This window comes from Podarcis raffonei, chromosome 5 (genome assembly GCF_027172205.1).
Source record: "Podarcis raffonei isolate rPodRaf1 chromosome 5, rPodRaf1.pri, whole genome shotgun sequence".
NCBI classification, from domain to species: domain Eukaryota; kingdom Metazoa; phylum Chordata; class Lepidosauria; order Squamata; family Lacertidae; genus Podarcis; species Podarcis raffonei.
The window spans coordinates 73,029,424-73,041,583 of NC_070606.1; the positions used below are offsets into that span (position 1 = coordinate 73,029,424).

General features: G+C 42.6%; 1 protein-coding gene across 3 annotated transcripts in view; it reads right to left on the minus strand.

Moving 5' to 3' along the window:
* Positions 1 to 2,400: 2,400 nt before the first annotated feature.
* Positions 2,401 to 12,160, minus strand: part of COL4A4 (collagen type IV alpha 4 chain) — a 76,170-nt gene continuing 66,410 nt past the window's right edge. For all 3 annotated transcript variants that reach the window (XM_053390081.1, XM_053390079.1, XM_053390078.1), the window contains exons 41-47: positions 11,011 to 11,166; positions 10,830 to 10,928; positions 7,628 to 7,762; positions 6,602 to 6,718; positions 5,375 to 5,563; positions 3,998 to 4,284; positions 2,401 to 2,746 (exon numbers count right to left, since the gene is read on the minus strand). In XM_053390081.1, coding sequence (XP_053246056.1) covers positions 2,483 to 2,746; positions 3,998 to 4,284; positions 5,375 to 5,563; positions 6,602 to 6,718; positions 7,628 to 7,762; positions 10,830 to 10,928; positions 11,011 to 11,166 — 1,247 coding nt within the window. In that variant the 3' untranslated portion in view covers positions 2,401 to 2,482. The remainder of the gene's footprint in view (positions 2,747 to 3,997; positions 4,285 to 5,374; positions 5,564 to 6,601; positions 6,719 to 7,627; positions 7,763 to 10,829; positions 10,929 to 11,010; positions 11,167 to 12,160) is intronic.

Sequence of the window (12,160 nt, forward strand, 5' to 3'; positions counted from 1 at the left end):
CTAGGTACTCTGTGGCATGTCCCTTGAAGAGGATGTGAAGGACGGACTGTTGATGAATGGCTGTAATAACACTGCAGCAGACAAAAGTATAAAATGATATAAATAACTCAAAATAAATGAAAACATAAAGATACTCAGACTGGCTTCTCAGTGACCCGCCTGTGTATAGTAATAGAAAAACCTAGTTAAACAAGCTATTCTCCAAAGGGCTGCTGTCCACCCATTCATTAGCTACCTTAACAGGAGGGTTCTTTAGATAGTTTCCTCCAAGGGTGGGAAATCAGAACAGGAAAACAGGCACTGGTAAGCCAGTTGCCTCATGTCACCAAGGATTGCACAGTGTTCAGTAAATGTCCACTTTACCTTGCTTCCCAGTTGGAACTTGAGGGGGAATAGGGAAATCTATTCTTGATGGAGCTTGGTTATGAAAGTATTCTACATTACAAGAAGTAACTGCGTTATGAGTTATTTCCTATGTACATCTACCTAAGAATAAGTCCTGTTGAACTTAGAGGAACTTACTTCTGAATAGCCATGCATAGGATACTTCTATAAGAATCATCATAGCAGTGCTTGGTTAGAGCACAAAATATGTGGTTGCTTAGAATCTGTTCACTTATCAGCCCAGGCCAAAATGCTTGGTTTTAAGCCACGTTAGCCCTTCTTGCCTTCACCAATGTGCTCTTCCAAGCCCACATTCCTAGCAGGGTCACACTCCTGTCTAAGCGACACCTACACTGTCTTGGTCATGTCCACAGAATAGAAGATGGCAGGATCCCCAAGGACATGCTCTATAGGGAGCTGGCTTTAGGTATCAGGCTCATTGACAGACCAGCTCTGTGTTACAAAGATGTCTAAAAGTGTGACTTGTCTGTAGAGTTAGTATAATTTAATTAGACTCCTCAAGTGAAAATGATGCACACATGACTTGTAAAAATGGAGATAACGCCATATGAGAAAATGTTTCATATGTATTATCATTCTTTGCGCTGATTTACAAGCATTCAAATGGTGATCCCTGGGGATGCAACCACATGGGGAAAGTACTGTATTTTTCCGTGTATAAGATGCCCCCATGTATAAGACGACCCCTATTTTTTTTTACCCAAAACTAAGAAAATGCACCAAGCACTATCCGTGTATAAGACGACCCCTTATTTTAAACTTCAAAAATTTAGGAAAAAATATAGTCTTATACACAGAAAAAAACAGTAAGTATGACTTGGCTCTATTTGTGGCAGTGTCACAACCTCCTGGCAGAAATTTGCTTAAGCCTGCTGGTGTGCTTTTCATGCTTACATGAATTGCATCCGTGACTCTGCTAGGTCAGACCTAATAAAAATAGTTTACGACCAATAAAGTGTCTCAATCATCAAGGTGTTGTATAAACAATATTAAAAACATAAGACTGCACTTGCCTGCAGGCTTGCAGTTTAAGGAGACAAGAGGGAAATAAAGGGTAAAAAGCTCCAGGAAAAAAGATGGGCGAGGGCGATAGATTATCTATTCCCTATGGCAGCAAAAAAGAACTCAGGAGATGGTTTGTTTTTTATTTATTTAGTTTTCCTACATTTACACCCCATCTTTCCTCCAGTGAGTTCTAGCGGGTACATGTGGTTCTTCCCCTTCCCCTTTTATCTTCACAATACTCTGTGAGGTAGGATAGGCTGAGAGCCAGTGACTGGCCTAAGATCACCAAGTTGAGGTTCATGGCTGAGTATGGATTTGAACCTTGTTCTCCCAGGTCCTAGTCCAGCACTCTTAACCATCACCCCACACTGGCCCTCCCACCCTGCTGGCCTTTGCAAGCGAGCTTATGCTTTGGGGCTCATAAAGAACATTAAGCTTTCCATAAATTTCTAGCTAGCACAGCTACAATGCCTCTTAAAGTGTCGCTGCACAGGGAGTGGGACTTGAGGAAGAACTACAGTTCCATGGTTTGACTGGCTTAAACTTCTGCAGACGTGGCCAAAGGCCAGTACGTTTCCGAGCAGAATTCAAAGTGTTGGTGCTGACCTTTAAAGCCCTAAACGGCCTCGGTCCAGTATATCTGAAGGAGCGTCTCCTCCCCCATCGTTCTGCCCGGACACTGAGGTCCAGCTCCGAGGGCCTTCTGGCGGTTCCCTCACTGCGAGAGGCCAAGTTACAGGGAACAAGGCAGAGGGCCTTATCGGTAGTGGCGCCCGCCCTGTGGAACGCCCTCCCATCAGATGTCAAAGCAATAAACATCTACCTGACATTCAGAAGACATCTGAAGGCAGTCCTGTTCAGGGAAGTTTTTAATATGTGACATTTTAGTGTATCTTTCATCTTTGTTGGAAGCCGCCCAGAGTGGCTGGGGAAACCCAGCCAGATGCGCGGGGTACAAATAATAAATTATTATTATTATTATTATGAACGGCAGTGCACAGTTTCACATAAGATTAGCACCACATGCAACTGACAGCATCCTCTTTCACTTTGGTAAATGATCGGGTTTCTTTTAGCCATATTTCATGCAGACCTGGCATCTACCTACATTGCGGCGTTGTTCTTGCTCATCTTTGAGAGTCTCTGAGCGAGGGACTGAAGTAAACTGCATCTCTGGGTTTACAGTACTTAACCAGAAGCTGTATTCATTGGTAAAGAATTGGCATGTCCCTCGCTGCCCCTGGCATTCAATGAAGGGTGCTGATCTGAAGTCCTCAAGGCAGCTTCCAGTTGACATGAGAGACTGTCCACCTCCCTGATCACCAGATCCAGTGTGCTGAAAGAAACAGGCAAAAGAGGTGGAAGTTATCTCACCCTGTACAGTTTTACTCAGTAGCAAATCACACTGAGCTCAGCGAGACTCATTTGGATAAGACTTTCTTACAACTAAATCTCTTTTAAATCGTAGTACTGACCAACAGAGTTGGCATTTCTCATAAGGCAAAATGAATTTTGTGATAGCTTCTGCAGTTTTCATTTTGGGGTGTGAATGGTGATAAAGAGAATTGATTTTGGCCTATGGTTTATGTCAAAACCAATCTTCATTTAATTAGAACTTGGAGCTAACTGTTGGTTGGCAGGATACTCTGGGCTCAATTCAAAGTCTTGTGTTTGATCTTTGAAATTCTTCATAGCTCAAGAACACAGTACCTGAAGAGCCTGCATCTTCTTCCCATACATAATTACCTGCGCCCATAGTTTGCTTTATTTATAAAAATATTTACATTAAAAATATCATTAGAAATATCAAAGTCGTTCCCAGTGATGCCAGACTTAGTGCAGACACTTGATCAGCACACCCAAACTCCTGAGCTCATTGATCTGCCAGTCTCAGCCTCCAGGAGTAATTCTGCTGAATGGCTAAATTTTATAACACCAAACATAAAACCATACAATAAAGCCGGTAAAAAGTTAATAGTCAGATGTCATTTTTTTATGCCTCTGCAAGCTGAAATAAGGGAAGTGTCTACAAGAGAAAAGATCGCGGCAGCAACCCCTTGCTTGGAGGCACAGACTATGTCATTTTAGCAGCAGATGAAGACCATACAGACTTTTAAAATCGGATCCATTTATCTCTTAAGTTGCAGTGGTTATTTGCTGTTGGCATGGTTTCAACTTTATCTCAATTTTAGTTTAATTCTGCTCATTAGAACTGTAGTTTGCACTTTATAGTTCTCTTACTTTTTTTAATATGCTGTGCATTGCCCAGAGAAAGTTATTGGGCAACTAATAAATACAGTAAAACAAATAGAGACAAGATAAGGAACCAAGATGGCAAACTGAAGGAGTGAAACATCTACAGTCAATTAGCAAATGACAAATCAGTTGAGCATTTCGCAGATCTTGCTGACAGCTCAATCCTATGCATGTCTACTCAGAAGAATGTCCCACTAAGTTCAGCTGAACCTTCTCCCAGGTAAGTGTGTTCTCATTCATTCATTCATTTTATTCAATTTACAGGCTCAGTTTCAGTGATTAGCTAGCATGATCCAAATAGTTCCATGGAAGAGCCAAGTAATAGTCTTACCATTAAAAATGAGTAGCCTATCCATAGGCTTCCCCAGTTTGATGGACAGGGAGGAATGGATTGATCTTGACTATGAACTGCAACAGCTTGGGCAGGAGCTTCACAGACAGCACATCTGCTAATGTAAGGTTGTATTTCTTCTTCAGTGAGGGGCATCATGGGCAAAGGAGCTGCGCTTGACAGCCAGTAAGATTTATCATTTCGACTTGCATAGTAGCAGACCTGATGGATATTGCAATAGGCAAAGGGCATGGTGCTGAACACAGGGAGACAAGATCCAGCGAGACCTAGAATAGATGGTGGGGGACATGCAGACATATAATTACCAATCCAAAACACTTAAGTTCTTATTAAAGAGTAGTTTAAGTTAGTCTTGAGCCTTATTCCACACCAGCACTACGCAGCCAGGAATATTATTGATGCATAAGGACTTTGGGTGGGTTTACAGTATCTGGAGGTGTCTGGAAATTTCAACAGCGATCATTGTCACCTGTGTCCAAGGAAAGCTAGGAACAGAGAACACATGTTCTCATGCTGTGTGTGTGTGTGTGTGTGTGTGTGTGTGTGTTGTGTAGTTGAGAGTTTCACTTCACTTGTTTAAGTTATGCAATCCTCTAACCTCTGGGAATGTTAGAATATAAATTAAAATGTAATTCACTACCTTCAAAATTGGGAAAGGTGAGTGAGAGTACCATACACTAAACATAAAATGTCCCAGATTCAAATCCCTGGCACCTCTAGATATTGCTGGAAAATACCTTTGTCTGCAACAGAGTACTAAAGCTATTATTAAAAGACTGCAAATTTGCTACTGTTTTTAATTCTTAAAATTCACCTTGTAGCACTTTGGGATTGAATGAGCAGTTCCCTTCAGAACTTGCTTGTTTTAAAACAAATGTCTTTTCTGCTGATGTAGTACCGTGATTTTAATGTCCTGGTCCATTTCATTGTTAAAGTAATGCTTAAAACTAGCAAATAAATATATAGTAACTTGAAGGTGTGCTCAAGCATATAAAAATCTGTTGCAAATAGACCAAAAATTAAATGTCCCAGGTTCACCACAGACAACAAGGATGAGTTTTGCATCCAGAAGAAATAATGAAGGTTTGAACGGGGGGAAAAGAGCCTCTGCAGGGAAGCGCAGGTTGAGACTCTTACGCTAAGGCTCTCAAGGAACGGCCCTAGCTGGTCACATCAGTTTCTAAGCATGCTTTATAGATGGCCAACCTTTCATTGTCATATGTGCTAATTCCAATATTGGCACCAAAAAGATACATACCTACCACCCCAGATTTTAATGCTATATGCAACCATTTGCAATGAAAAAATGCAGAGAACCACTGCATTTTCTTTAAGGAGTGATATTGCAGTCCTCACCAAGATCTTGATTATGGGCCTTCTCCTGCCCTTCAAGATACAGCAGGCTATATCCAGTCCACAACCTTGGCATTCCCTCTGGGCACAGTGGTATTTGATCTGATTGACTATGAACAACAATCAGGAACCCACCGGCAGCTCTTGTGTCAGGCCCAGGTGGACCTGGCATTCCAATTTCACCTGGAAAACCTTGCAGAGAAAAGGTAGAGAATATTCCGTTTAAAGGCGGGACACATTAAAGAGATGCTTTTCTATTCTTCAGAACAGACTTGATCGAAGCATGCAAGATCCCAGGGCCTCAGGTTTTGAATTTAAAACCAATCCTCAGAGGTTGGAGCCAACAAAATCTTTAAGTCACATTACAGTTGTGTTGTGAGAAGGCAGTTGTTTCTGAAAATGCAACACACAGGGGAAGTCGGCTTATCTCTCCCATAGGTAAAGGTAAAGGTACCCCTGCCCGTATGGGCCAGTCTTGACAGACTCTAGGGTTGTGCGCCCATCTCACTCAAGAGGCCGGGGGCCAGCGCTGTCCGGAGACACTTCCGGGTCACGTGGCCAGCGTGACATCGCTGCTCTGGCGAGCCAGAGCCGCACATGGAAACGCCGTTTACCTTCCCGCTAGTAAGCGGTCCCTATTTATCTACTTGCACCCGGGAGTGCTTTCGAACTGCTAGGTTGGCAGGCGCTGGGACCGAACAACGCGAGCGCATCCCGCCGCGGGGATTCGAACCGCCGACCTTTCGATCGGCAAGCCCTAGGCGCTGAGGCTTTTACCCACAGCGCCACCCGCGTCCCTTATCTCTCCCATACCTAACCACAAATGCAGCGAAAATGCTGTCCCCCACAAACTATGAGCCTTAGAAAGAATTCCCACTGGTGCCAATAGAAGCTTTTTCTAAGGCTTGCTGCTGCACTGGGTGGAGCAATTCTTGTTGCGATTGCGGCTGGGGCATGGATGAACTAAACCTATCCTGTGCTCTGTTCATAACCACCTCGGTGCCTGTAAGTAATTAAAGAGGGGGATGAAAATAAAAGCTACATGCTACACATTTAGCAGAACGTATAACTTGGCTGTTGGATTCTTTGATATGATACAATACCAACTGAGCAGCTGAATGCAGGTTCTATTAACAGTTTTGGCCAAGAGCCATTACAACCAGGGCAAAAAGCAAAGCTAGTACTTTCCTCAGAAGTATGGCAAATGACTGCTTGTGGCAGAATACTTACCTTGTAGTCCTGTGTGTCCTTTTTCTCCTATGTTACCTTCATCACCAAGGGGTCCTGGTGGCCCAGGCAAGCCATCTTGACCCTGTTGACCCAATGACCCTTCTTCTCCTTTCTCTCCTGAAATATAATACAGTGCATTCATGTCTAAATGCAACTATAATTAGTTATTGTATGAATAGAATGCAAATCTAACATTAAACAGGTATGCTTGTTTTCTCTGAAGTAGTAATAGTTTCATCTTTCTTGAAATTATTCAAAACAGTCCTTTCATTTTATTTTTTAAAAAAGCCTTAAAGTATATTTCACACTCCATGCTCTAGAATTCTTGGCCAGTGTGGCTGGGGAAACTCAGTCAGATGGGTGGGGTATAAATAATAAATTATTATTATTATTATTATTATTATTATTATTATTATTAATTATTTTATTAAAACCAGGGATGTGGAACCTGTGACCCTCTGGATCTAGCTGCCATAGTTGAGGAAATCAGATGAAGTGGAGGGATTTGGGGATGAGTTGAGCTTCCTGTCCAAGCCATGTCACTGTGTCAGAAGAAAGTACTAGTTTAAAACAGGGATAGGGAACTTGTGGCTGTGAGGAGGAGCTGCCACTATTTGTTTGTTCTGCTACAACCTATTGAAATCTTTACACAGTGCACAGTTAAACTACGGAACTCAGTATCCCCAAATGTAGTGATGATCACCAGCTTGGAGGGATTTTAAAGGGGAGACTTTAGATTGATTCAGCAGGGCTCTTATGTTCTTAAAGTGCTATGATAAGTTGTGGTCTCTTTTGTAAAGCTATCCGACTGGCACCAGATAAAAATATGTGCTTAAATAATAGAATGAATAGGAAATGTAACAGAGGAGGTTGATGTTCTTCATGAATGCAACCCAAACTGAAGCCAACATGGAGTTGTGTAGACTTCACTGGGATAGGTGAGCTGAAAGGATGATACATGAAAGGGTTCGTGGTGATTCTGTCTCTTCCCTACCACAAACATTGCAGACACACAGAATTACTTACCTGGGGGGCCAGGGAAGCCTGCTGGCCCTCTTAATCCCATGACACCTGGTGATCCTCTTGGGCCCAATACACCAGGAGGCCCTGGAATCTTGGGACATGAGGAATAATCAACACTTCCAGGTTCTCCTGGGTCACCTGAAACATGAAAGGACTTTAAAACAGGAGTTAGGTCATAATCATATACACACTTACCTGGAACTGAGTCCCACTGAATCCAATGGAACTTGTTTCTGAGCAGGCATGTAAGGGATTGTACTGTTAAATAGAAAAGTTGGACCCAGAAACAAGGTACCAGGCAGAGAATTTATATAAACTCCCAAGGTAATTCAGTATGTGCCAAGCGTTTGAGAAACCACCCTTTTATGTTATTGCTACAGGTTCAAGTGCATAAATGACCTAACACAAATAAATAGGAGGGAGAGATCAAGTGTATAATGTGATTGGCTTTCCACATAACACTATGCTTTTGCTGCAGCAGTAGCATTTGCATTATATAGACTTTATTGGAGAATGACTTTGTTACAAGAGGAGGGTCTCACTTGGGGAAAAGCAAATGTTTATTCGCTTTATTTTTTAAATTAAAAAAAAGGAATGATACATTCCAATGCTAGTGATTTGCACACATTTTCCTCCAGTGTTAGGAAAAGTAAAAAATATGTAAGGGCTCAAATATCACAGGACATAGATGATAGGGAACACTGTACAGGATTGCAATACAGAATTTCACTCTGGCTCCTAAAAACACCATCTTGCTGCCCAGGAAATTCAGTATATTTTCCAGTACTGGTCTGTGAGCTCCACTGCAGCAGCATGGAGCCATGGGAATTTTCAGAGACGTAATAGAGGGTCATGACTTTTTTGGCACAGAGGTACAGAGTAAATCACAACATGCTTATAGGGCTGATCACATGCCTCAATTCCACATGTTCATTTAAAAATCCATTCCATTTCTGCATCTATTTTTATTTTGCATGAAAATTTGCATTTAAATATGTATTAAAATAATTTTTGAAGTATTTTCTTCCCCAAATAAGTATTTTAAGCACATTATCTAAAATATACATGTTAGAACACATTTTGATACTTTTTTGAGCAGAGAATTAGACCACAAAAGTGCTATATCTGAAGGATAGCTACCTCCCAATCTGCACATTAGAAGATGTGGATCAGATCAGTTATTAGCAATTTGAACTAAAAGACTGAGATCTTAGCATGAAGAAAAATAAATTGACACTCAGATAAACTTTTTCACTTAAAAACACACACACCAAAGCACTCATCCTTCTCTAAGCTTACCTCTGCAACCTGGTGGATTGAATGCCAAGAATCAATTTGTGACAGCCATTTCACATGCAGGAGGGAGACCAGCACCGTGCAGGTGGTTTAGAACAAGAATGCAATTAGAACAGTGATAGCTTGCACATGGCATTGTCATTTCCCCCAACATGATTGTGACAAAACATGGGAGCATCTGTCTACAGCGAGTGAATGCCTTCAAAAATTACTGTCTACACAATAAAAAAAAGGATAACTGCCTCCCTAAAGGATAAGGAAATGGGTGTCCAAGGCTATCCATCTCCTCCAAAGGTGGTGTGAAGCAGCTTGTTTTCCCTCACTGCAGTGATGCCACTGAAATCCTCCCAAAAGCACCTGGCTCAGCTTCCTTAAGACGTTTTAGCAGGAACTAGGCTGTGTCATCCTTGTTCCCAGCTAGTGAAAACCCAAAGGGTCCCTAACTAGCCCACCCAATGCTCCAAACTGTGGAGATCAAGGGGAGAAAAGAGGAATCGAAAGAGGAAACAGTGAAGGAAAAGAAGTTTTTTAAAAGCTCTTAATTTGGTCAGACTGTAGGAGCCTGACCAACGCTCGATTCAGACAGAGCTGCTCTGGGAGGCGGAAGGTGATTCCTCCAAAAAGAAGTCCTGTGCTCCGCCATTTGAGCCCTGTAGGAAGCACCATCCCAGTGGTGGGAAATGCCATCCAGGAACTTTTCTATAGGCTGCCACGAACCTTCGTTTTCACTGTCCTCTGACTTTGCAATCTTCCTTTCAGCTTGATTGCAACACTGCTGGACTAAAAACTATTTCAAGAAAAGGCCTGTCATTCAGTACCATTAAATGCCTATGCCTTTACTAGAAATTAAGATGTAAGTAAATGAAAAACAAGCAAATGTTAACAGCTTACAATTCAGTAAGTATTATTAGTTATCAGTATTATTACTGTATTATGCTCCAGCATCCTTTTCAGGCATTCCTTTCGTATACAATATGTCCTTAATCTTAATTTTTAAAAAATTAAATGGTAGATTTAAAAAATCAAACTCTTTCATAAGCTGTGTATATTTGTCACTTAAATCAGCATTTGGACAGGTGAGTGAAGGCCTCATGTATAGCATGCTAAGTATGCATAGCATTTAACCCACAGACCTGCTACATCATAGACTGTGTTGCTGAACCAGTACTCAGCCAATTGAACAATGTGATCCACATTGCTATGAAAGGACAGAGTAGAACTTCAGTGCTACTGGCAAATTCTCCTCTTCCAGATGTGTTATAGCAGTCATATGTATAAGCAGAGACGGGTTTAGAAAGCAGGAGGCAGGACTTGGGATGCACTGTAAAGGTAAAGGGACCCCTGACCATTAGGTTCAGTTGTGGCCGACTCTGAGGTTGCGGCACTCATCTCGCTTTATTGGCCAAGGGAGCCGGCGTACAGCTTCCAGGTCATGTGGCCAGCATGACTAAGCCGCTTCTGGCAAACCAGAGCAGCACATGGAAATGCCGTTTACCTTCCCGCCGGAGCAGTACCTATTTATCTACTTGCACTTTAACGTGCTTTTGAACTGCTAGGTTGGCAGGAGCAGGGACCGAGCAACAGGAGCTCACCCCGTCGCGGGGATTCAAACTGCTGACCTTCTGATTGGGAAGTCCTAGGCTCTGTGGTTTAACCCACAGCACCACCCTCGTCCCAGGATGCACTGTATTAGCTCCCTAATCCTATTTGCAGTGTGGATCTGCTCCATTCTTCTGGCCTAGGATATTTGCTTTATGTGTGGGTTGCAACTAAGAAAATCTACTGCAATGCTCCCCTCTCACTAGCTGTGTGGCTGGGTAGAGCATGGCAAGACTGCTGCAAACATGACCAAATGGGAATTCAGAATGGCCCCTCCATATAGCAGGGTATAAAAAATGTTAGGTATTACCTTTGGGACCCATACGACCAGTTGATCCTCGCAAACCTTGATCCCCAGGCTCTCCAGGGGCACCAGGAGGTCCCCGTGGGCCAGGATTTCCCGTTGGACCTTAACAATGAGAATTCAGATGAATTAAGAAAGTTCTGTTATTGGATCTGCTATATGCTAAACCCATTATCTCAAGCCATACCTTTTGAGCCTTCTCTTCCTTGATTTCCCGAGATACCTTTAGGTCCAGGTTTGCCAGGAGGACCAGGAGCCCCAGGTGCCCCCAAAGCCCCACAGTCACCTGGGTCTCCTTTAATGAGAATAGTCTTCCCTGGAGGACCAGGTTTGCCAGGGAGACCTGGAATGAAAATTAAATACCGTTGGAATAAACATGCCAAGCAAGGATAGGGGGCTGAAGCAGGCTTATGCACACGTCTCCTTAACAATTGGGAGGTGGGGATTTTGGTCTTTGGACAGGAAGGCAGAACAGTATTCAGTATCCTTTGGTTGGATCATAAGAACACAGGAAGTTGCCATACAGTATATGACTACTGGTCCTTGTAGTTCGGTAATATCTCCACGTAGGGTGGGTAATGTGGTGACCTCCAGATGTTATTGGACTACAGCTCCTATCAGCTCCAAAAAGCATGCCAATGATCAAGGAAGATGAGAGTTGTGGGGCACATCTGGACGGCACCACACTGGCTGTATTGACTGAGAATAGCCCTCCAAAGTCATCCCCCCACTCCCCAGTCCTACTTGGGAGATCATAGAATCATAGAATCATAGAGTTGGAATAGACCACAAGGGCCATCGAGTCCAACCCCCTGCCAAGCAGGAAACACCATCAGAACACTCCTGACATATGGTTGTCAAGCCTCTGCTTAAAGACCTCCAAAGAAGGAGACTCCACCACACTCCTTGGCAGCAAATTCCACTGTCGAACAGCTCTTACTGTCAGGAAGTTCTTCCTAATGTTTAGGTGGAATCTTCTTTCTTGTAGTTTGTAGTCTTGTAGATCCTGAGGAGTGAACCTGGGAGCTTCAATCAACATTATTTACCACTTACAGTAGCTATAGCCCTTCAACCTGATTCTTCAATTTCTCGTATCTGGTTTAGGAGCAGCCAACAGTTTACATATAATATTTGTGTGCTGCTGTTGTTGTTTTTTTAAAAAAAAGTCTACTTCAATGCCAAAGGCCTTCAAAGTGGTTTACAGAATAAAGGCATAGCAAAGTTAATTATTTGATGACTTTCTCCAAAAGGAGGACCCCCTCCTGCTCTCAAACTCAATTGGAAAATAACATTTATGCTACACGTCTAGCGCATAGGAGGGTTCGTTCTACTTTAAC